General features: G+C 47.8%; 3 protein-coding genes across 6 annotated transcripts in view; 2 read left to right on the plus strand and 1 right to left on the minus strand.

The window, feature by feature from the left end:
• Mrps9 (mitochondrial ribosomal protein S9) lies at positions 1–13,665 on the plus strand. Its single transcript, XM_077683541.1, has 14 exons — positions 1–307; positions 461–614; positions 2,793–2,896; positions 3,470–3,532; positions 3,613–3,643; positions 4,311–4,390; positions 5,592–5,680; positions 8,783–8,858; positions 9,398–9,523; positions 10,081–10,123; positions 10,210–10,315; positions 10,862–11,034; positions 12,414–12,492; positions 13,601–13,665. Exons 1-14 carry the CDS (start codon positions 227–229, stop codon positions 13,611–13,613), a joined length of 1,218 nt encoding a protein of 405 aa, XP_077539667.1. The 5' UTR covers positions 1–226; the 3' UTR covers positions 13,614–13,665.
• LOC144152298 (uncharacterized) lies at positions 2,849–17,250 on the minus strand. 4 transcript variants are annotated; one of them, XR_013319138.1, is made up of 5 exons: positions 16,957–17,096; positions 16,010–16,208; positions 14,191–14,270; positions 3,118–3,184; positions 2,849–3,015 (listed from the first exon to the last, which is right to left on the minus strand). XR_013319138.1 is itself a non-coding variant. In XM_077683547.1 (3 exons), exons 1-3 carry the CDS (start codon positions 17,229–17,231, stop codon positions 14,253–14,255), a joined length of 327 nt encoding a protein of 108 aa, XP_077539673.1. In that variant the 5' UTR covers positions 17,232–17,250; the 3' UTR covers positions 13,815–14,252. The 4 variants fall into 4 exon arrangements, 1 of the variants encoding a protein (XP_077539673.1); XR_013319137.1 differs by lacking the exons at positions 2,849–3,015; positions 3,118–3,184 and adding an exon at positions 12,719–12,801 and having other exon boundaries at positions 16,013–16,208; XR_013319136.1 differs by lacking the exons at positions 2,849–3,015; positions 3,118–3,184 and adding an exon at positions 12,719–12,801.
• LOC144152290 (uncharacterized) overlaps positions 16,530–24,630 on the plus strand; it is an 18,349-nt gene continuing 10,248 nt past the window's right edge. The window contains exons 1-5 of the mRNA XM_077683531.1: positions 16,530–17,773; positions 19,029–19,200; positions 20,088–20,336; positions 20,810–21,103; positions 22,913–23,863. Coding sequence (XP_077539657.1) covers positions 19,030–19,200; positions 20,088–20,336; positions 20,810–21,103; positions 22,913–23,863 — 1,665 coding nt within the window. The 5' untranslated portion in view covers positions 16,530–17,773; position 19,029. The remainder of the gene's footprint in view (positions 17,774–19,028; positions 19,201–20,087; positions 20,337–20,809; positions 21,104–22,912; positions 23,864–24,630) is intronic.

Here is a 24,630-nt window from a genome sequence, read left to right on the forward strand (position 1 = left end):
AAATAATAATAAATTGTTACATAACTAAAAATTAAATAAATTAAGTTATATTACATACACTTTACCATAAATAGCCATTGGTTTACGTAAAACCGCTGAGTAACTTAAACATGTGCTGCCCCTAACGACGTAGTGGAGAACATAACGACAAGAATTCATCGCGCGGCATTGTCGTGTTCGGCTGGTGTGACTTGTTTTTGTACAGTTTCGTTCGTCGGCCACAGCAATGAAGTCTGCTAGGAGTTTTCAACTTATTTCAAGAATAAATACTTGTTGCTCGCGGCCCCGATCGTCGCCCATAAATAAGGTAACGACAAAGCGCAGCCTCTCATCACTGCAGGACAAATTAGAAGTGCGCATCAGTTTAAAGAGAAAGCCAGAGTGTTGAGGCCAAACCGTGTCTGTACCGCGTGCTTTTCTCGGGTACTACATCATAGCGCCTTGCTTTCCGTGCTTCAAGGTTCAGGTTCGCCTGTGTACTGCTGGCGCCTACGGAGAGAAGACGGCAAGCAATGAAGCACCAGACATACTGCAGCTCCACTTGCAAGGGGAGACCAAAGTACAGAAGATCAGTAAAGCTATGAAGGCATACTTGGAGCGGGCAAAGGCGTACGGTAATATCGCTTTTATTTTTTTTTTTGTTCATAGACTTCTGTTGTATGAACACATGCCGGCATAAGTAGAATGCCAGCACACGTTCGCTGGAAGTTGCTTAAGTTATATGCTAGTGTGAAGCTGTTTTTTTGTCTTCTCTTAAAGAAGAGAGAAGGGACTTGAAAGGTACGACCTAGGCGCTCTCAGTCCCATCGTAATTTAGCCGAATCTGATGCTTTCCAGCCTAAACTAAAAAAAAATAAAAATAAAGTGAGCTAAACCAACATTACGCGGCTAAAGACAGTACATCGTTAGCTTAACATCTGGTGTAAGCAATCCTAACCTATACGCTATGATAGTGCTGTAGTAAGACCCATTGGAGACTGGGTGGCGGTGAATGCACGACGAGAGGTGGTACCACAGAATGATCTTCATTGCATTAGCTGTAGGCTCTAGCTATTGTGGATGTCCCTTACGTCTTGTTAGCAGTGCTGTGGTGACTTACTGGCTAAGGCGTTGCCATTTCAACTCCCAGCTCTAATCATCTTATTTCTGATAGAGGCTAAATTCAAAGATGGCTCTGGGCGCAGCGGTGACCCCAACGGATTCGAAGAGCTTTCTCCAACAAAGAAGTTATTTACCACTTCATTACCTGCTCCAGTCTATGACTACCTAACCATAACAACTAGCGGAGAAACTGCCGAAAAAAAAAAAAAAACCACCTGCTATTTTTCTCACCTACTTTATTGTGTCTCCAATGCTAACTGTTGAACGTTATTTTCTTGTGCCATTGCTGAATTCCCTTCCATTGTAAGTTGGTTGATCCTCTGGAAGAGGACCACCATTTCTTATTTATTGTTTTTTGTAAATTCATGCCAAGATCATCCACAGAAATTGTGTGACACAGTTGGAACTGTGCTTCCACACAATACAGGGTGGTGTGACGATAATTTGAACACTTTTAACATTTTTTCCTGAGCGAACCACCGCATGTGTTCGCTTGTAAACTTCACACGAAGGCCGCATTTTGTGGTCTATTTTGCTTGACACCGGGAACAATGATGGTACTTACCTGTTTGTTCTGAAAATAAATAAATACGATTTTTGCTTATGTGAAAATGGCGGCTGATTTGGATGTTCGAACCAGCGCAAGTTGATCTTAGAACGACAGCGCCACCGGGGGCATTCAGAGCGAAATGTACATTTGGGATTCATGGTAGGAATGAGCCAAATGGTGCAGCAGACGATCAGAAAATGCACCTAGGAAGGAGACAAATGAGCTAGCAGACGATCAGAAAACCCGCTTTCACATTTTCTGATCGTCTGCTACACCATTTGGCTCCTTCCTACCGTGAATCCCAAACGTGCGTTTCGCTCTGAATGCCCCAGGTGGCACAGTCGTTCCAAGATGAACTTGTGCTGGCTCGCACGTCTAAATCAGCTGCCATTTTCCCATAGGCAAAAATCGTTTTTATTTATTTTCAGAATAGACAGGTAAGTACCGTCATTGTTCCCGGTGTCAAACAAAATAGACCACGAAATGCGACTTTCGTGTGCAGTTAGAGCGCGAACAGAGCGGCGGTTCGTTCGGGAAAAAATTTTAAAGTGTTCCAATTATCGTCGCACGACCCTGTATGTGTGGTTTGAAGAACCCCTTCGACCTGTGAAAGGTGGAAAAAGGTGGGCTGTTTTATCTGCCGCGGTAGCCTAGCAGTCATGGCGTTATGCTGCTATGCGCAAGGTTGTAGGCCTGACATCTGCCTACAGAGAGTATTCCTGGTAAAAGTGAAATGCGAAAACACCCTATGTGTGAAATTTCTGTATTCAATAAAGAGCTAGTCCGCAATAATCCACAACCCTCCACTATCCAGGTTCGTGCAGTATTCTGTTCCACAACAGGGCACCTTATATATAGCCCAGGCATATAAACTTCAGCTTATTGAGCTTGCACAGTGTTGTCCTTTCGTAAACCTGACAATAAGCAGCGTAAATGAATGCCTTGGAAAACAAATTCTCAAACGGTGGCCGCACTGTTTCAAACAAGTGTGGAGGCACACTGACAACGCATACTGTAGCGAAGCACACACAGTGTGCGATGCGTAATCCCCTCCTCTTTCCCTCCGTTTGTTTGTTTATCACTAGTGATGCAGAGCTGATGGTTCAGTTGTTTGAACTCAACTCTTGTTAACACTTTTCAGATGAGTTCATAAAGAAAGAACAACACGAGTTTGACTTGGGAAAACGGCACCTGGCAAACATGATGAGTGTTGACGTCGATGAGATGACACAGGATGACATAGACGTGAGTTGTTTGCTTGCGCCATTGCTGTCTGCTGCAGGAAGAAATGTTGGCTCTTCACATCCATGCCACAGTTTCAAGGCTTCCCTTTAAAGGTTGCTTCACAGCAAGTATCACTTGTGCTGCAGTGAAGGCAGAGCAAACGAGTTGCCAGTGGATGAAACTACTGGAGCATTGACTGTCATATACTAATTTGTGATGGCTATTATGATAAATAATCATACCTTTAATGTCAGAGGAGCTGTAAGGTGATTCCAATGCAGAGTGACAGCATTACGTCCATGTAATCATCTACAAATATCCAGGAAATACATCATTGTCAGCCTATCTATGCCCACTGCAAGACCAAAGCCTCTCCCTTAGGTCCCCCATTCCTGTCTTGTGCTGCCTAAGTCCATTCCCTCCTTCCGAATATTCTTATTTCGTCCGTCCATTTTCAAGCCAATAATCTTCACCAACTTCTGGACCCACCTCTTAATAGCCACTCTGTAGCCCTGTTGGTCGACTGGTTGTTTAACCATTGTTGCCTTACATGCGTGCCCCAAGTCCACTTACATTTTTTTTTATCCTGTCCAGAGAGCGATTCAGTACTTGATGCCTTCGGGATTACACGAGCCCAAAGCAAGACCAATTATGAAGGTACACGAGCCCTTTGTATTTGTTACAGGGACTGAGCTTAAATTTTCGTTTTAATAAATTGTGGATCATTCTACTTCCAGCCACCTGAAGATGTATTTCCTAGAGAAAAAGGTATGCTGAATTTCTCCATGCCAGATTTGAGCAGAAACTGCTCGCACATTTGAACCAGCTTGTGTTTGCTGCCGAGAAACGTTAATTTGCCCACACTGATAGAGCAGTAAAACCCTTGAAATTTCAGCTTTCATATTTAGGGTTACTTTTTGTAACTGCCTGAGATGTAACTACGCCTGCAAGATGGCAATTTACAATCACCCTAGCGTCATTGCTGCACTGTGTAGGGGGGTGATGCTAGTAACTACACAGTTATCTTGAAATCTTTAAAATTAGTTCTTTACAACCAGCAAACACACTGTCGATGTCAAAGGTTCACAGCATGTAATAATCCAGAGTGTTTCAGTACTCTACCGGCCAAGCATATGCTGTCTGTGTGTGTGTACCATTTGTCTTGCAGATTGAACGTATCTTTTGTGCATGCAGAAATGTGGATTTATTGCAAAATTTCTATGTAAGGTTTGTTCTACCTATACAGTGTCAGGAGTGCGTGTGTGCTTCTATGCATGTATTAATCTGTATTTGAGCGTCATAAAGCGTGCCGAAATATTTCTACCCATCCATTCCATCCTCTCTGCATTCGGCAACAGTTCTTGAAGGCTAGCCATAGTGCGTGTCAAGCCCTTTTTTCATTGCACTAACGTGGTGGCGTCTTGTTCAAATGCAGCTGCGCAGTTCGATTACTCTGGGCGGCCGTTCCACTACCTGTTCTACACAACAAGGCCCCACTACTACGCTACGTTGCACGTGAGAGCAAGACTTGGTTCTTGAAATGTGTTGACAATTTGCTGACACTTTTGAGACAAATCGGTCACTACCCACTTGCATGTGAGGCCAGCTTCAACTGCTTAACAGAACCTGCATGGTGTTTTTATAGCAACCTGTATTTTGGTTTGAAATCTGCGGAGCACCTCATTCCAGCCTGAACCATGGCGACAGAAGATGTCTGCTTTTGCTATACTCGGTGACAACTTAAGAACGGCACTGGAAGTTGCCGCTGGGCCTTATCACTGTAGCTGGATGTTTCCCCGCGTGGCGCAAGTAGGGCGTTACTGGGAATATTTTGAACATGGCGTGAGCCGTTCCTGTGATTGTTGGGACTTAATATGCTTATAAACGACTCCAGTGGTGACAAGCAAACTGCGTGAGACAAGGCAGACGATATCACGCATTCATAGCAAACACCTTTCAAAACGCGCGCGCACTGACGTCACGGGTCCAGCGCTTTGGCGGAGTGATACACTACATGAAGTAGGAATTCATGAGTTGGCATAACTGTGTCCTTATTTACGCATATCTGTACCTGCTAAAGTGTTCTGTAGAAGCTGTCAACTGTACAGTGCTATTATTTATCACGAAAAATATATTGCAGGACTGTGGTTGTTTCTGCGCTGCAAAAAGAATGCTTTAGTATGCCCACCATACAAAACATGAACTTTGGTTTGCATAGAATTGGGTGAGACTTGTGCTTTTAGAGTGACAAGTCAGCAACTTTTGGTATATGCGCTGCACTGCATTACTATTTAACAAGACATTTAGGAGTCTTGCACTAGTCATGGCACCAGAGCTTCTGGAAAAATTGCAGCACACTTAACTTTCTGATTAGTTTTAAATTAATTAAGCTGGTTTGTTGCAAATTAATATGGTGTACATTTAGGCAAGTTGGTAATTCGTAGCAGCAGTCTTTACATGAAAAATAGAGGCAAAAAGAGGGGACATGGTATGATTGCTGAGATTTTTTAAGGCATACTGCTGCTGAGGTACAAGACATTCAGTTCTCAGCCATGGTAACCATACCACGTGACGTTTGGGACATGTTAGAAGAGCCCGAGAGGCGTCTCTTACAGTTTGTGTCAAGGCAAGGGCTTTAATGGTATACACCAAACTACACGTGCCAGTTTCGCTGTGGTGCCTCCTAACAGCCAGCACTTATTTTTATTTCTTCTAGGATGCTGTTACCCATCTTGCTGAGCTAAACAGACTGGAAAGTCGAATGATTGGCAAGGGCATGCTGGAAGCACCAGCTGACCAAAAGCTGTAAGTTTTCAAATGCCTATGTCTTAATGTTTTAATAAGCTGGTCCACCCTATGTAAGATAAATAGCTTGGTACCTTACTTAAAGTGGCGACTGCTGAAGTGTCTTCCATGCTTTGGGCTCTGAAAATTACCTAGACCGTGTTTGCAAAGCAGCAGAAGCGTTATTTGGAAGCTTGACACGTTACATATTCTAAAATAGTGAACTCGAAGGCTCAATTGATAAATTTGCGCCTTTCTCAGGTTGGGCTTACAAATGCATGCCTCCGCTTCTGTGATTGGTAGTTGGTGTTGCGCAATTTAGCTCTCGTTCATCTGAGCTTGAGGGTACGGAAAATTTGTTGAAATGAAGCAAAATTCGAAACAAACTAGAATTTCTTTGAATGACGCGCCAGTACTCTGTGGCAATGCTGGTCTGTGCAGTTTCTGTTTTGACACTAATAACACTCGGTATATTGCATCCCTACCATTCGTGTTCATACCTTTGATGCCATTTGTGTCTTAGGCAGCGGGCGCGACCAAGTGAAACGAGAGATTTGTGAGGCCTTCCATATTCACAGGGAGGCAGATAACTGTAACGGCGTGCCTTCCATCGCTCTTACGGCAAAAGAGCCAAGCTTCTTCCAAGGGCACACGCGCGGGACATAGCTTGGCCGTGTGGGGTGATACGCATCTATGACTGTAGATTGTTTTTTATCATTTGTAAGTGTTATCATTTATTTAGCCCTGTCTGTTAGCGTTTCCATATACCGTACTTACCCGATTCTAACGCGCCCCCGATTCTAACGCGCACCCGATTTTCTGGCAAAAAAACCGAAAAACCTTGCACCTCCGATTATAACGCGCACGGAACTTTGTGACCCAGGCAAACTAATGCGAGAGAAATCGTCGATTTATTTCCCGGAGTAATCTCACTCATCTCACTCCTCGTCGCTTTCCGCTGACCACATGTCGTCCTCGGTGCCGTCAAGAGCGTTCGCGATGCCACACTTCTGAACGAACGTTCAACCTTGGTCGAATGGGATCGTGGCCCACGCCTCGCACGCGCATCCCGCGAGCTTCTCCAGAGGCGCACGCTTCAGGCGACAGCTCGTTGTTAACGCGTGAAAGCCGCTGCTGCCATTGCCGTTATCAAGCGCGCAAGTGGAACGATTTGACGATTTCTGTGAACGCCGATAGAAAAGCCTAGGCGCCTATGCTTCCTGTGTTCGAAACATTGTTGCTAAAGGCTTTGGCGCCATCTTGAGATGGCGATGGCGATGGGTGGGACGAAATTTTCGCTGTTTCGGCAGCTTCGGTTTCGTATCCGATTCTAACGCGCATGCGATTTTTCGGCCTATTTTTCCGGAAAAAAGGTGCACGTTAGAATCGGGTAATTACGGTATTACGTGTCTCAAGTAAAAGCTGTTCAGTTGAAGTCTAGCGATTGTCCCGTCTACTTCTTTTTAGGTCCCTGTCCGTTTTTCGCTGGTAAAATGGTTCAAAGTCGACATAACTAAAACCAAAGTGCAAGCCCAAGAATCAGTCTGGTGGCCAGGCATAGGAGATGACATACAGCGGCTCACCAGCAATTGTGTGCAATGTTTGCAACACTAGCAGAACAGAAAGCTCCCACGATGCCAGCAGAGCTTCCAAGCCGACCATGGGAGAGTGTAACAATGGACCGTTTTTACTGCTACAACCGCTGGTGGCTAATAATAGCAGACTACTACTCTAGATACCCTGAGATGGTGTGCCTCGAATCCCTGTCGTCTGACGCTGTCATCGCGCATTGCAAGTCGGTGTTCACAGGACACAGATTTCCCGAGACCGTCATCTCTGACAACGGGCCTCAGTTCCCGTGCACGAACTTGTCAGCTTTTACGGAATTTGCTCGCCAATACAAGTTCTGCCACGTCACTTCAAGCCCACAGTACACACAGAGCAACGGGCTGGGAGAACTAGCCGTGACCATCATCAAGGCATCCATGAAAAAGACAAACCCGTACGAAACGCTTCTCGCCTGTTGCTCAACGCTGTTCCAAAGTAGCTATAGCCCTGCTGAATTACTTATGGGCTTATGTTTCACGAGTCAGGTTCCTACGGCAGGCAAACAGCTCAAGCCATATCTCATAAATAAGGTCAAACTTCCAGGGAAAAGAGAAGAAGGGGGGGGGGGGGGGGGGGGGGGGCAAAAAAACAAAAAAACCTTAAGGCGGCTTAGAAATACCATTTCAACCTTCAACTGTCACCATGGAGTTATCATGGACCTTCAACACCCCGACAAAATATCAAAAGAAGCAGGAACACCACGATCGTATTGAGTTACTACTTGTGTGGGGGAGCTAAGGCGAAACCGAACACATCTGACCAAAATGCCACCTGCGAAGACATCCGGCCCGGTCGTACAAGACACCGCAGCTAACATCATTAATGCACAACTTATCCAGCCACATGCACCAGAGCCAGGATGCCCAAGCACTTCCCACGTTCACACGTGCAGCGGACGCTGCGTGAAGTCAGCGCAGCACTTCCCCTCCAGCATCTAATTTCGGTGACAACTTACGACCTGTGTTCACGCAAAACGCCTCCGAAGAGGGGAGATGTGTGTTCCGCAGCCCGCCACCAGAGAGAGGTCACGCCGCCAAGAACGAGTGTGCATGCGTGACGAAAAAAAACCCACACTTTGGTGTAGCCACACGTTTTTGTTTGTTTGTTTGTTTCGGTGCATCTGGCCACACGTGGCCAGCCGGCCACACTTCGGCTGGCCGCCAGTGTTAGTACACCCAAAGAACATAACAGAAGGTGGCTTCCACGTAAAATGATGACCACCCACAAATAGGGCCTTGGCCATTCTTATACTATGTTCCCGCTGCTTTTAAAAACATGTTCAGTGTCTCAGCTGTACCAGCGCAGCACGCTCCTCCATTCCAGCAATACAAAGACAAAGTAGTAGTCCAGCTTGAGGGGTAATTTGCAGTGGCTTATGCTACATTTTCGCTATCGAACTGTTGTTATGCAGGGAAAAAAAGAACCCATGTCTCATTGCTTGGTGATTTCACCACGCCGAAAGTTCCTGTTGTGCTTCCTGTTGCGTGCTCACACTTTTGCACATTGTTTGTGCAGGAACATTCAAGACAGCATGTGGCTCCCCAAGAAGGAAATGGAGGTGCTGCTTGTGGAAACGTTGAAGGATCTTCAGGTGTGTTCTCGTGTCCCGCTTTTTCATGTCATTCTCATTCTGCCAGAGGACTTCCATCAGGGCGAGTTTGTGGCATTCACAAGTTGAAAAGGAGCCAGCTTTCTTGAGTCACAAAATTGTTGCTTTTAAGGACTGCTGGGATAATTCAACTTAACTGTCATGCTTGTTAAAAATAAATTTTGTATTTGCGGTATGTATAATAATATTGGCTAATTTTTTTTTTCTTTGTGTGCTGCAAACAATGGAGCATTTCTTGACTTTCTTTACGAGTGCAGAAACCCGTGAAGCCGCCCCCCTCTTTACATCACAGCCTCAGCTCCTCCTTGCACAAACCTTCACAAAGAGACACGAGTTCAGCTTAGAATTAATAGAATAGCACGGCGGGCTATTTCATACGGGCAAGTAAAACAACATGCATTGGGTTCATAAGCTCATTGGACACATTTCCGTTGCGCAGTGAGGTATGGTGCATTGGCATCTAGCCTCACCTGAGCACACCTTTCAGCTAAACCGGATTCCTTTTCTTTTTCCCCCCTTAGTACGAGTACTTGGTGAAAACCTTGGACCGCTTGGCTGAACACCCGTACTCCTCACACGCCAAGGAGTTCATCATGCTCCACAGGAAGCCAAAGATAGCGTCAGTTGTCCAGCAGGAGATACCTCCGGTACGGTGAACAACTGTACAAACACACTACACAATTAGTAGAAACATTTTTTGTGTAGCTAGTTCACTGTGGCAAGCAACTCACTGTTATACTTACATTGTAACAACACTATGTTGTCCTTGCTAAGCGTGCAGTGGGCCCCAAGCGTGGATGCTGACAAACAGCCAGCCATAGCCTTTGCTGCTTCCTCTTTGATCTCGTGGCATTCTTGTGTATGACTTTTTGTAAGTCATGCAGTTTCAACGTGTCCTAAACTGAGTACTTAAATTTTTTGTACTCATGTTTTGTGCGTATCAATATCAGTTGATTGGTAAAATTATTGTTTTCACTCAAGTTCGCTTTATCCTGGTTATTTGTTTTGTTATAAAAACATGTGCAAATACGTAATATACCGTCAGGAAGAATTTTGTTTGTGAAGGCGCCCGAGGTAGTCGATGTTTTGTAAAATCAAAAAACAACTTATAGTAGAGATGTCTGGAACTGTGAAAATCGAGAAATTCACCAAGCAACTTGACCAGCACTAGCAGCTGACCAACTTTATTTGTTCTGTTGCGCAGTTGCAGTACGATGAAACTGGTAGGCCATATGCCAAGGCGCAAGGTACGTTCGCTTGTCCATTTTTGTTTTTCTCAGTCTTTCCACGTTTTGTTCATGTTGCCTCGCAATGCATCCCTCTCCTCATAAAGGTGCTCGCAAGTACGTGAGAGCTGAAGTCACTGTATGGGGCAACGGCACGGGCAAGGTTAACATCAACGGTCACGGCATCGAGTACTTTTATGAAATTCGAGACAGGTGGGTAAATGCATGCTTGCGGCACGTGTGTGCTAAATTCTGAGTTTATTTTTATTTCTTTATTTTCACGCTTAGTTGTGTGTGAAGGTTTTGTTGTCCACCTTACTGTACTCGGGCAGTCAGTCCATGCTAAGCTGTGCGGTATTTTTAGATGGTCAGTGTATGCAGCTTTGATGAAGCTCTGTCGCATAAACAAAAAAAAAAAATTTTTTTTCTTGTATATGAAAAAAAGCAAGTTGATTACTATAAGTGCAGCTGATCAAACATTTTTATTTGTGTAATGTGCGCGAAATCAAGGTGCCACTAGGTTTACTTCTCATGTTGGCTGTTGTGAAAGTGGGTGTTGTTTGTAGTGCCATACTGCCTACAGCTTAATTATGACACTTCACTTGTTTCCTATAACACAACACCTACCCTATACCAAGTTAAAAGGACTGTAAAAAGGACATTCGATGCAGAGCACGTTTGAAAACCAAGTTTTTGCATGCTTGAAAGCGTGCCCGTGCTCACTGCCCAGCGTGTCTGCTCGCCCCCCTTCCCCTTCAGGGAGCAGGTGATGTTCCCCCTGCAGTTCACGGGGCTGCTCATGAAGGTCGACTTTGAGGCCACGCTCAACGATGCCGCAGGGACGACCGCCCAGGCAAACGCCATTCGCCACGGGCTGTCCCTGGCGTTGCGCAGTTTCGTCTCTGAGCAGGAAGTGGAGAGGATGAGGCTGGGTGAGCACCAGCAGTGGCTACGTCATTTTCCCTGCTTGTGTTATTTCGCCATGTCTGAGCTCAGCAGAAGCAAATGGCACTTGGTCCTCCATGCCCATTCGCCGCCCTTTTTCTCGCATGGTAACTGATTGCAAAGGGAACACGCGCTCATTGTGTTGTTTGATGTTTGAGCCAAAACACTGGCTTTTTTCTTGCGTATTTAATCAATGATGGCGCAAATGTGACACCATTCACAAACTCTTGGAAATGTTTGCAGCCCTCACGGTGAAAAAGCAAAGAACTACAGGGCACTCAGGGATGAGGGAATTCATGCCCTTTCAAGGAGGAGGGGTATGAATTCCTTTGTCCCGAGTAAATTTTTTTAGAGGCGTCCAAATGTTGCAAGCCTATTGTACTTCGTGAAGAACGGTTACTATGTAATTTCTTTAGCAGCACACTTTTGCCATACAAAATATTTTTAGGGCGTGGGAGGATATTCAAAAGTTACTAGCAATGCAGAAATAAAAGTTGGCTTTGCCACTAGACATGCCCTTTTTTTAATCAAATTTCGTGGTAGGCGGGTATTATTTTTGTTTGGCTTTTCTGCACAATGCCACAGCCGTGCAAAAAAAGCCTAGAATGCACAAAACTTGCATAGGACAAGTGTATGCTAGCTGTGGTTTATGTTTCAGTTGACGTTGAACGCTACTCCCGTAAAATTTAAAAACTGAAAAGGGCCGTCTTTGTCAATAGTGGCACAAACATATTGCTGCCTGTTGGCCAACAGCCAACTGATACAACAAACCACCTTTCAATGGCTGGAGGGGCTGCAACTGGTAGAACATTCACAAGTTGTTTGTTTACGTGCATTTTTTCATGGCAATGTCTGCCAAGATTTTTTCCCCACTCTTTTGCCATGATGTCTTAATCCCTCATTTACTGTTTTTTGTACCGCTGTCCGTGTTGAGCACTAGTACATGAACACACAGGTGTTAGCCCTGACCATCGAAATTGCCCCCCTTTCTTTTTCAAATTGGTAGTACTGTTTAGAATCTTCGTACATGTGATGCAAAGTTATTCTCATTTGAAAAAATTCACTTCAATTTGTTGTCAGTCTTTACTGTTGTTTTAAAGTCACAATCAAAAATTCAGAGCTCGCACACTTTGCCATAGAGGAAGAAAGCTGCCCTCCCCACTCTGTTGTGCTGACGAAATGGAAAGCGGAAGCTTGGTTGAAGATTGGGGAAGAGCGGGAAACGCCAGGCCCCCTCTGCATACGCCCGTTGCCTTGTCCAAAGAAGCTCTTCTCACGTGGCCAGAATTCTTTATTTTTTGTTCTGCAAGTGCAGTGCATGGGTGTTCTCGTTGATTGGTGCATCTCACTTTGCCCCCTTCCTCAGCTGGGCTTCTGACACGGGACATTCGCCACAGGGAGCGCAAGAAGCCAGGCCAAGAAGGTGCTCGCCGAAAGTACACCTGGTATGGCCTCTCTCGCTCCACAAAAAGGCTCCTTGTCGTGACATTAGCCACGTTTATGCTACCGTGTGCATTTTTGCACTCAGCACAGGAAGGCTTGCCCGCCAGTGTGTGCGCTTGTGACTTCAGTTACTGCAACGATGTATCGCTCTCGCTCTCTCTCTCTTAATGGCTGCAGCTGCCATTTGTGTAATATTTACTAGACTTCAAAGATGAAGAAGTTTCTAAGCCGTTTTTATTAAAAATATTTTATTGTGAAATTGGTGATTGGCATTTAGTGGCTTGGTGACTGCTAGGAAGGTATGCTGAAGTCTATAACAAAAAGCAAGACAAAGTTTTGCCATTGAAATAATGCATTATTACATATAATAATCAATAGATGGTATGCGTTTGGTTCAACAGGGTGCAAAATATTTTATTTAGTGACCTAGCCAGTTTGACAGGTGTTACACTGGCAGGAGAATGCATTAAAAAAACAGCCAAGGACATTGGCACCTGTATGTATATATATATATATATATAGTTGTAAAACAAGAACATCATTTGAAGTTAGAGCATTCCAGGTATGGATGATGTTAGCTGGTGAGAGCACCACCCACACAAAAAAAAAACCCTAAAGGTAAATCTAAAGCTCTTCAAACTGTGGCACCAATTCTTGTGAAATAGTATATGACAATGACAGAGGCTTTAAGTGTTTCCCATACTCGACACCCACCTTATAAGGATAAAATCCAACTGGCCATTTTCCTTGCACTTTTCCACTGTGTGCCACAAAAATGCACGTTTTCTCTTTGCCATTATAATTTGCCCAATTTTTGGAGACAATAGGTTTGTATGCGAACTGTGTGCATGGGCATTTTCGAGCGTAGGTGTCCTCACAGCTGCCCTCGTCTTTGTATACCTTTTTGCCACAGCACTAATGAACTGTAGCTTTCACTGCAGAGAAGGCAAGGTAGCGTGTGGCGTTCTGCCTCTTGCTGATGCCAGAGTAAGAAGGCAGCGAAATGAGGTTCAGCCCCAAGTTTTCTCAGCAGCCTTGCAGCGTTTAAATGTTCCCAAAGGCGTGCCTTCCGCCGAGATCTTTCCATTGTTCTTTCTTTTACCCTTGCAGGCTCAAGCGGTAGGCCAGCTGAAGAAGGAGGTAATGGAGATGGCAAAATAAAATGTCTAAGGGCATTTACTGTGTACCTGAAGTTTTTTTGCTGAACAGAGGAATAAAAAAGAAGTGTCTGCTGAACGAATGCATGCTGCTGCTGCTGGGGAGCCATTGGTACAATGTGCACACATACGCAAGGCTTCCACCAATCATTCGGCTGCGTGCAGTGCCGTCACATGCACCCAGACGTGTGCGTTCTGCTCCGGGACAAACGAAGCTGCTTATTCTGTTCCAAAACTGAGCTAAGCCGCCCCTGATCCTGTACATATCGGTTTCCAGCTCTGTCCTTTCAGTGGGCTCTATGTATGATCTCTCCTCTCCTTCAAATGCACCTCTGGCACTTTGTATGCCGCTGATGTAGGACCTGGTTTCGGATTGTTCAAAGGATGACTGTTGTGCAAGTCGTGGAAATGTGGCCTGCCGGAGCACCAAGTTGGGTGTGTACATTGTGAGTAGCATGAAAGGGATTGTTTCAACTCCTCGTTCTCTGTCTGTACGCTTTAACAACGCTTGCCCTTCGGCGAGGAAGCCCTGTCCAAACGTACCTCAAGCAAGTGACGACAGAATCCCACTGCAAGTATGACAGCTGGGTGGAAGCCTAAGGTAGTCACATGGCCGTCGACGGCTGCAAAGATGGAATACAGTCAAGCCCACAATGACCGCAGTTATAACAAACGCTCGGTTACAACGAACGAAGGCTTCATGACTGTCACGGCATGCAACTCTGGTACAGTGAATGATTGACCATCGCCTGGCCGTGCCTGGCGTTCGCAGTTGCCACTTTGATCGGCTTTCGTGAATGTGAAGCCTCAAGTGAACTGCGTTGGGATCACCCTTCTCTAACAGAACTGATTGCAGCCAGCAAAATAAAACTGGAGGGAAGGAAAATGTAAATAAAGAAGGATGCGTCGCGGGTTCCATGTTGCTCCCTGGCCCCCACTCCTAACTTCTGCTGGTGTACGGAGGGAGCATACGACAGGAGGGGGGGGGGGGGGGGGGGGGGGGGGGGGGAAAGAGAGAGGGGAAAAATAGGGAGGCAACAGTGAATTTGCAGGAAGTTGTCTGACACTGTGCCAACAGCAGTGAGGTGCATGCGTTTCTCCTGTTTAGCCTGTCTGTTGGCAGACAAATTGGCGTAACAGATTTTGTAGAGCGCTACCAAACAAGCTACGCACGAATTTCAGCAGTCCCCATTCATGCTCACTCACACTGTCCTTTCCAGTTTGGCCAAAAAAAGTGGGAAAAAAACGCACACACACACATGGGAAGCAACCTTAAACGCATCTAGTGTCGCTTGCTGCTTGTGCCAGCACCTGCAGGTCCATCTAACTGATGTCCCACAAGTGGTTGGATTGGTTCTGGTGCATGCTTTCTTTTTTTTTCTTTCAATCACCTGCCTCCAGACAAAGAGTGTGACGTGCTCTTCCACAAGCATGGTAAGCACATTCACCATCCACTCTGGCACATCCTGCAAATCCTCCACATTCTGTGGTAATGGCAGTGCAAGTGTCCATAAAATGGTCTCCATTTTTATTCATTTTCGCCTAGCAGTCATCATGTCGCTCTACCAGCCGTAGACTGAGACTGTCTCGCAACTTTTAACCAGTGTCTGTGCTGAAAACTTGGGGTCGTGTGATCACTCTTCACTAATAAAAAAAGTTCAAAAAGTGTGAAAATTCAGCATGAAAACGTAGAAGAGGGGAAAGGTGCACAGAGTGCTGCTGTCTTTCCCCTGTTGTCTATGTTTTCTTGCACTGGTTTTTTGTATATGAATGTGCACCAATCCACCTAGCTTGCTACTTTGGTACATAGTGCAAAAAGGTCTCCAAGGAACAGGTAGGCTGGTATTTATAATGCAATTCCTTGCGAGATGCTTATGAGATGTATCATTAAACTACAAAATGACAGTTTTCAAGCAGCTACTAGTGGCAGATACATTAGTCGTCAGGGTTAGTCGTGGCTGCGTCATAACAGACTCCCATCCCAGGGTGTCAGTATACTAAAAGCATTGTCTGCACGAACAAGCACTGTCTGCACCAAACGCCGAACAAAACAAAAAAAATCCGGGAGTCATATAGTGAACCCTATACTGTAAATAAGAGGGTAGAGTGAATTCTCCGGAACAAATTAAACTATGTTCAGCCTCTAGGATAGTACTACAAATTCCTACCAAGTTTCACATGATAACTGAATTCAAAGTCTGCTAGATAAATATTTAAAAAAAGGTAATGTTTTGGAGACATTGGGTGTGCACGTGTGATGAGTGGTCACACCGATCGTTTTTAAATTACGCTATCAATGGCTTTATCTTGTGCATTAGGGTAAGAAGAAAGGTTTGCATGCTTCATAAAATGCGGAAAGTACCACCATTGGGTGCCGCTGTAGAAACACATCTGGGTTCATGCAGGATATATGAACCCAGGTCTCCAGGGCAGAAGCCAAGTACTTTAGCATTGCGCTAACCACGTGGCAGGTGAACGTGGTGGAACGTGAGTAGAACAGGGGCACGCGGAGGAGCGCTCGGACTGTGGGGGAGCTGCTGTGTGAATCTCGGCCGGCCTCTCTGTCAAGGTATGAAGAAACGAAAGCAAAGAAAGATGTACAAACATGATCAGCAGTAAAGAAGTCTTCAGTAGTCACTAGACTTTCGCCCTCAGCACGTAAGCAGACAAGAATTTTTAAAAATAATTTTTGTCTCCCCTCATCTTCACCCCTTTCCCAATGGGTCATTTCACCCAATCGGTCATTTGTATTCCTAGCGCGTGTGGAGCCAGAGAGAAACAATCCTGAAAATTCTCGTAACCACACCAAACCCTTTCAGTATCAGGTGCACAAATACCACATAGCAAAAATGCAGGTTTAATTGTTTAAAAAAAATGTTTAATTGCTCAAGTTTCCCGCGAAACGGGCGATAGCTTTTTTTTTTGTTTTTAAATTTGACGAGTTCGGTCAATTTAATTATATATTAACGGAAATTTTGTGACAGAAGTTGACTGCTCCTCAAAGAGTTTGTGCGTGCCGACGTATGGCGCCTAGCAGGCAAACGTCGCTGTCCCTGGCGCTACTAAGCGACTGTAAATAAATGCGCTTCCTAAATGTCAGCGGCAGATCCCACGACAGTTGCGGAGGGAGGGTGCGGTGTGGTTTGTGCCGACGCGTAACCAGCGCAGCTACAACCGCTGGAATACGCTCGTTGCACCCTTAATTACTGGCACAATTTAGCCGATTAACCCCTGTATTCGGTGCGTGGCTACAATCACGTCCTGCGCAGCTAAGGGAGAAGCTGCAGAAGCATAAATTTCGTACGGAACCTGGCTCGCAGTGCCGTGGCGCTTGGACGCTCTGTATCCGTTCCCTGCGCACGTAGTGCTGCTCCGGGTTCGAGATGCCACCGACCGCACAAGCGGGGTCTGCAGCGAACTGCTGAGCAGGACGGAGACGACGCGCTCGTCTCCCCCGTGCATCGCGCCACCCACCGAGCGAGGCCCATGCGCCGCTCCTCCAGATTGTGCTCCGAGAAACCCGGTTCGGTGTCGACGGCCCCGCAAAGTGCTGGCGACAGCCTAGGCCGGGAGCTGTAGACCATGCTTCCGTGGACTACGATCGAGAAGTAGCGAGGCGACTGGCAAAGAAGTGTGGCGGCGGCGTCGGGTGCCCGACATCCGGCTGCTCGGTTTCAGATCGAGTTCGGATAGGCGAAACGCGCGAGCCCCACTGCGGCCTGCGGCGACGGACGCGCTACGTGAGCGCGCGCGTACCCGTACCGCGCTGCGTGCCGATCACACAGATCACGTACGCTCAACAGATGATGCGTTTGCGTCACATCAGGGATAGCAGGCTTCGATAATCGGTGCTCGATTGCGGCAGATGTGGATCTACGAAGGTAGAGTAGACGAGAACCTCCTGCGGGACCCCAGTGGTTTCGCTGCGCGATAACGTCTCCTCCGACGGAGCTGTGTTCGCCGCTGCCTGTTTGTTGTTGTTGTGGTGTGAAAGCTGCCGGACAGCTGCAGCGCGCGTGCTGCGCGCGGAGTGTCGCGGTGGAGTGGCGTAGGTGCCCGCCGCATTGGATCGCCGCAGAAGAGACGCGCCTCCCTCGGGCTGCTGCACCCTGAGGCTGGTCCGCAGGTGGGTCTCCCGGACGACGCCGAAACTGTTTCGGGCCATCAGGCGCCGAGGCAGATTCTGAACTGTTCCGGCGCTTCTGCTCGTAGTGCGTTCGAAACGGTACAAAAGCAGCTATTCTTACTCCGGGATCGCAAATAGCTAGCTAACTTTGAGGTTGTGTCTTTTGCGTTTTTCTTAAATAACAGCAAGCTCTGTGATTCATCTCTGTGATTCACTTAAGAGATCACGTACGGAACGTTAATGCAGGAAACAATAAATCGCCGTGTTAGCATCAGCTGGGGCCCAGGGACTTTAATGCAGTTAGAATGTACAATCAACAAGGTGCGCATAAAAAAGCGCGTGCACTTGATCTGCGAGGTTATGCCTGTTGAACTCAGTAGGGATCTCACAAACACCCTGAACATCCATCAAATGGCCGGAAAGCTGCAGAAAATGTGCGCGGCACGAGTTGTGTGTCTAAGGGCATGATACAGAAAGGCAGGGCGTGGTGGAGGACTATGTGTGATGTGCTACCAAAGGTTATGCTCAAACAGCCCAAGTGGTGATGATTGTGGTGTCGGTCGGTGGTGCTTCTTATTACTGCTTTCTGCACAGAGCCAAGTGTGACACCGTTTTTATTAAATGTAAAATGCTGCGAGACATTTTGTTGCAGCTTCAGGTCCCGGATAGTGGGGCTGTTTGATTTAGTCATGCACTCACCACGGATAGTCCACGGACAGTGCGGTAGGAGTGTGTATGGAAAACGAATGCGCAAAGCATGATGTGGCGAGTCAGAGTCGGTACAGCCCGGGCGTATGGGCCTTCTGACATTTCCTCTCGGATGAAAAAATTGTGCAGCCATTTGTAGGATTTGTGTCCACGCAGTCCATGTTCAGCCTAAGGCAGTAGTTTGAGAAGCACTTAGTGTGTCAGTGATCAATGATAGTAGTCGGGATCTAGGCAATGTAATTAACTTGTTGTAAACTAAATGTAAAGCATTAATCCTAGGCTCTTGAAATAGCCCCGACTATCTCACTGATGTTTTCAGCTACACCGAATCACTAGGTGGCAGGTGAGATGTATAACACGGAGCAGATGCAATTAAATTACTTCTTGGCTATCGCTGCACCGTGAAATTGCACCATGACAGAGCCTTTCCCTGAAAAATGTGGCCCTAAATTTTGTGCAAGCCCCGTGCATTGGACAAGACCTTTATGCGAAGCGAGAGTCGGCCCCTGTCGGCTGAGTGTTGTGCCCTTTGGTTGGGTCGTCGCAGGATGGGTGCGCTAGTGAGCAGCTTCTTCCAGACCGGAGGACACCTGCTGTCATCGGGCGCATCCGAGGGAACTCGCAGGACCGTGCTGGCACTGCTCGAGGAGATGCGCTCCAGGGAGACCTCGCACATCCACTGGTCGTCCATCGAGAGCTTCATTGTGCAGATACCAAAGGTGGGACCCACACTCGGGGGCACCAGAGGCGGACAGCACAAAAACACGGGGCCTGCTCTCGCAAAGCAGCGATGAGAGTCGTTGAACAAAGGCATTAGCAGAGACAGATGAGCTCTCAGGTAGTCCGGCAGCAGTCTGGTGCCATGAAGGCGGCGCCTGTGGGCTGAGCCGCACTGCGTGCACTCCTTTCCTCTAACAAGCATGAGCAAGTGGACTTACACCGCACGTCATTAAACAGACCTTCATGGACAATGGTTGGGTTATTAGGGCTACAGCCTTCGAAATGAAACAGGAGGAGGGCAAGGGTATAGAAAGAAAACCTGTTTAAATTCCGCACTTTATTTTTTACGGAAGTAATGATGAATAGCCAGTAAAATGTTTTCTTTTTGTTTCACTTTTTCTTTCTTTTTGGTGGCCGTGCTGCGTGACACATTCACTATAGTTGGGTACAACTTAAGAATGAAAATGAAACTTGCCCCTGTGCCTCATCACGGCAGCCGGCTGTTCCACTGCGCAGTGCAAAGAGTGCATTACTGCGAGTATTTTAAACGTGACACAAGTCGTTTCCAGGATTATTTGGACCTAATCTGCTAGTAAATTAGTTACTGCAGTGATGGCAAACAAACCACAAGGAAAAAAGCATTAGGCGCAATCACCTTTCAAAATGCGCACACGTCAAGTGTAGATTCATTGGAGCAATACACTACATGAGTTATTGCTGTTCTTAGTTTACATCCATGTGAAGTTGCACAATTCATTGCAGGGCATCTAGACATAGCAGCTGGCCTTCATTGGCAGGGCAGTTGCTTTTTACTCGCGTTCTGTGAAAGGCGCTCGGTTGCAAATCACCGGGTGTGGTTGTGTTCTTCCCCCCCCCCCCTCCCCAGGGCGAGAACATCCTGTCTGTGGTGGGTCCGGACAACTACAACCTGCTCCAGCGAGCCATTGGCTTCAACTGTGTGGAGCTGGTGCGCTGGATCCTGGGCAGGGGCTGCGATGTCAACCGCGGCGTCTGCAGCCTGCCCCTGCACATCGCCGCCTTGCAAGGGAACGAAGAGATCGTCGAGCTGCTGCTCAAGCACGGCGCCCGCGTCGACACAGAGGCTCGCATGTGCTTTCCAGGCCCACACAACCAGGCACGTGTGGCCACCCCGGCCTTTCTGCAGACAATAACTTCTTCCAAGGCTCGAATACTGGCAGAAACATGTTGACCACCACAGACATGCTGCATTTTTTCTCAATTCTGAGCACTCGATCTCCCCCTCTTTCCCCTTTTCCAAAGAGAATGTTTAAAAACTTTACTGCTACTCTAACACAAATATGGTCATGCGTCATTGCTGAGAAAAAAGAAAGGAGAAAGGTGCTTAGAATCGAGAAAATACAGTCAAGCCTGGTTATATCGCACTTGGATATTCCGAATTTTTGTTCATATCGATCAGTCCAAGCATCCCCTTGGTAATTCCAGGTAGTACAGCATAGGAGCACTGTTTGTTGTATCGAACTTTTGGTGGAGGGGGCAGTCGATGTACTGCACGAAGCTCCCCTTTTTCCGAAGAGGTCGACGCAGCAGCCCCAGTGGCTGGTAACCGGGGGGGGCGTCGCCTTCCAGGTGTGTGAGCTGTGCAGCTCGCTCGGGGGCGCGGGTGCCTCGACGGACCGCTACTCGGAGCGGCTGCAGTCGGCCGAGTACTACGCCATCGACGGGGACCACTCGGACATCCTGGAGCTGCTGCTGGCCCAGGGCGAGGACAGCTGGCTCCCGTGGCAGCAGAAGCGGCCCCTGCTGCACCTGGCCTGCGAGCGGGGCGCCTGGAACTGTGTTCGCTTCCTCGTCGCTGAACGCTCCGAGGAGCTCAACCAGTGCTACGACGAGTACTACCCCATCCACCAGGCAGCACTGCAGGTACACCTTGCCTTCGAGGGGATGACGCCACACGTTGTGATTTACCCCCAACTTTTGCGGGGTCGCAGGCAAAGGAAACCGTACCTGGGATTATTGAGCCGTTTGTAAGTTCGTGGTATCTGGCGTTGTGCAGTTTGGGATGCTGCTTCACTACACTGCTATTGAGGCCAGCAGCATTCTCATACCTGCCAGGTTTCCTGAATTTTCCGGGAGACTCCAGAATTTTCATGGTGTTGTACGATTGTACGACTGAAACAAAAATCTCCCAAAAACGCGCCCGTCTTCGGCTTAATCCTTTTCCCAGTATGGCCACAATGCGCCGGAGGTATACCTGACAATCCAATCCGACACCAGTTGGAATCGTTATCAGTGAAGTGCCTAAAAAGCGTAGTCGGCCGAGCGCAGATGGTGAACCTGTTCGTCCCATTGTTAGTTTACTGTTTATAGAAACGCAGCGCCGCCGCCGCTTTCATTTACGCACGAGCACGGCCGTACTGAAGATTTAGCAAGTCTCCAGTGGTGTAGCTTGTTGTTAGTTTCGACGAAAAAACAAAACAGTTCAGTTCCTGATGTTTTGTATTGCGCTTGCAGTACTATTTCCAGGACTTTGTTTAAGTGGTGTAGCTTGTTGGTAGTTTGGGCGAAGAAACAGTTCATTTCCTGCTATCTTGTAAGTAAATAAAAAAATCTGTGTAAAGTTACCCATTCTGTTGTTGCTACTACTCCCCCCCCCCCCGCCTTCCCCCGCCCCCGGTAAGATCTCCCTAATGCCATCCCGGCAAATCTGGCAGGTATGCATTCTCATATTTCTTGCCTAGTGGGTGGCGCCTGTTTGGTGCAAAGAGAATTATTTTGTTAAGTTTCCAGATGCTTATGGTTTGGGGAATGCCGCATTTTCATTTAAAATTAGGCACCCATACTTAGTGAACTCTAATGCACACATTTTTTTTTTGGAAAACACATCCCCAAATCATTTGGACTGAGTACCACGTAGACTGTAGTGGTGATTGCCTATCTTATTGACATAGCAGGGCAACCACAGTCACACGTTTGCGCGAGAAAAGCATTAATAATTGGATGGGCTGTAGCAATGCCAAAAAACAAAGAAAAAATCCAGCTGAGGTTTATTTCTTCCTGCAGAAGAAGGCACTTATTGCATGGAAGGTTTTACACGCTGCAGCAATGCATGCAGGAGCACACAAAAGAATTGTGGGTGTTGAGCAGGGGCGTGTTGTCTGCAAAACACAAAGGCTGTGTGCAGTCAGTATGAGGGTATTCGCAGGGCCTTGCAAGTGCTTCTTGTGCAGAGAAAAATTAAAAAGAAACTCGAGCAGATAGCAAGCCCAAGATGGCAAGCTCATGCTTTTCCACAATTTTGCCCTGACGGAGGGGAAAGTGCAGCGAATGTACACAGTACTGTGCAGTGAGCCCCCTCCTACAGATTGCTGCTCTGTGACAGCCTCTCCCAGAAAATGTTTAAAATATTTTCCAGAGTTTTTCCAACTTGGAAAGGTGGCCCCACGCCAGGCTATGTTGCAATGGGGGGGGGGAGCCATCTAGCGCGATTATAAATAAAGTTCTTGCAACCATAAATGGCTTCTCCCGTGAAAAGAATTTGTGCACGATATCTTCTTCCTGGTCATGAAAATTAGGTGGGCGTTATAATCGAGGGTGCGTTAGATTGGAGTGAATATGGTGAGCTCTCACCGTCCTAGTATGCGTTCAGCTTAAGAACAAACTAACTAGCAGCAGAGCGTTGTTCAGTGTCAACTTTTGTGGCGTGCCTTGCCTGGCACCCTGGATGTCCAGGACAAGAAGTTCCTGGAGCTGCTGATCCAGTGCGGGGCGGAGGTGCAGGCGCGCACCACGACGCAGCAGCTGACGGTGCTGCACGTGGTGCTACTGCTGGGCAAGAAGTCGGCCGAGGAGACCCTGTCCGTGCTGCGCGCCCTGCAGGAGCACGGCTGCCGGGAGCTGCTCAACGAGCCGGACAGCCTGGGGAACACCCCGCTGCACGTGCTCATCGTGCGCTACGCCCTGGAGGAGTCGCGCTACGGCTACCAGGAGCCCCGGCCCTGGACCAAGTGGGACATGCTGCACCTGGTGCGCTACCTGCTGCAGAGCGGCGCGGGCCCCAGCATCAACCGGCCGGGCAACAGCGCCCTGGCCTGTGTGCTGCGCCATGTGCGCGACTGGGAGTTCCGCTACGAGCTGCTCGACATGCTGCTCCAGAGCGGGGGCGACCCCAACTGCGTGGGGCGCGACGGCTCGGCACCGCTCATGGTCTGCCTGGTGCCCCTCATCAACAAGGACCCCCTGCACTGCCTGTCGCACACCAAGAAGGTCTTCTACCTGAACTCGGTGCGCCTGCTGTGCCGGCACGGGGCCAACCCCAACTGCCGCTCGCGCAGCAACCTGACCCCGATGCACGTGCTCGTGTTCACGGCCAGCGAGTACATCACGCTGAACCGCGAGGGGGACAAGCGCAGCGCCTTCGCCTTCATCCGCCAGCTGCTCACGGTGCTTCTGCAGCACGGGCTCGACCCCAACGCCCGCTTCTCCCAGCGCACCCAGCACATCCTGCTGGCCCTGCTTGACCTCGTCCAGAACGCCCGGCTGCCCTCGGACCTGGAGCACGTGCACGGCCTCACCCTCGTGCTGCTTGTGCACGGCGCTGACCCCGATGTGCCTGTCAGTGCCGCCGACCCCGTCATCTGCCACTCCCAGGGCTCCGTCTTCCTCAAGAAGGCCTCCAGCCAGGTGGGTAGCAAGCACCGCTCCTCACGAGAGTGATCCATCACTGTCACTGTTATTGGCCAGGAGATCGTCCCACAGATGGCGCCGCTTAGGTTAGGGGGCGCCACGGTCAAATTTCTATGGAGGGGAAACAAACGACAAAAATACATGGGTTTCTATAGGGGACTAGTCGGTCAAACAAGATTCCTTTAACGTACGGGGAAATTATGCGCAGTGGGGCAGTGGAAATCCACGAAATACACATCAGGCATTAGCCTGCATTGCTTTCCACAGCCGGAAACCCAACGCAAGCTCTGCATATCAAAGCTAAAATTTTGAAGGAACATTAGACTCGGTCTGCAGTACACTTCAGCGCAGAGTGAATCAGGCACATCTCAGTTGGAAATGATAATAACAGCACAGAAATAGCCACAGACATGAAAAGCCAACCCAAAGCGCTTTACAATCATTCGCGGCGGTGAAAAGACCGTGACTTAAAAGAACAGCTGTTCCGTCGAACAACCTACTCGGGGTGAACACGACAAGCCGCCGAAAGTTGCAAGTTTTTTCGATAATTCGCATTGAACGTTCCATCTTACCGGGAACAAAACAAGTTTGGCTCTAGGCCACTTTTGATGAACGCTGTGTGTACGTAGTAAGTTCCATACCTACGAATTGAGTCTGGAGTCAGTGCGGCAATTTATAAAGCCCCGCTTGCAAAGACAATAGATACCCCACAGTGCACACTACGCCGAAATGAAACTTCAACATGCTAAAAGCTTCTCTCAAAA

Source organism: Haemaphysalis longicornis, unplaced genomic scaffold (genome assembly GCF_048455015.1).
Source record: "Haemaphysalis longicornis isolate Haplotype H1 unplaced genomic scaffold, Haemaphysalis longicornis Haplotype H1 scaffold_9, whole genome shotgun sequence".
NCBI classification, from domain to species: Eukaryota; Metazoa; Arthropoda; class Arachnida; order Ixodida; family Ixodidae; genus Haemaphysalis; species Haemaphysalis longicornis.

Bases quoted from the DNA above. Each gene is read 5' to 3' on its own strand.
- Mrps9 (XM_077683541.1), top strand. From the start codon at position 227: ATGAAGTCTGCTAGGAGTTTTCAACTTATTTCAAGAATAAATACTTGT. The intron at 3,533-3,612 runs GTACACGAGCCC...TTCTACTTCCAG, and splicing joins AAGCAAGACCAATTATGAAG to CCACCTGAAGATGTATTTCC. The intron at 9,524-10,080 runs GTACGGTGAACA...TCTGTTGCGCAG, and splicing joins TCCAGCAGGAGATACCTCCG to TTGCAGTACGATGAAACTGG.
- LOC144152298 (XM_077683547.1), bottom strand. From the start codon at position 17,231: ATGGTCTACAGCTCCCGGCCTAGGCTGTCGCCAGCACTTTGCGGGGCC. The intron at 16,209-17,121 runs GTGGGTGGCGCG...ATACCTTGACAG, and splicing joins CGGCGCATGGGCCTCGCTCG to AGAGGCCGGCCGAGATTCAC.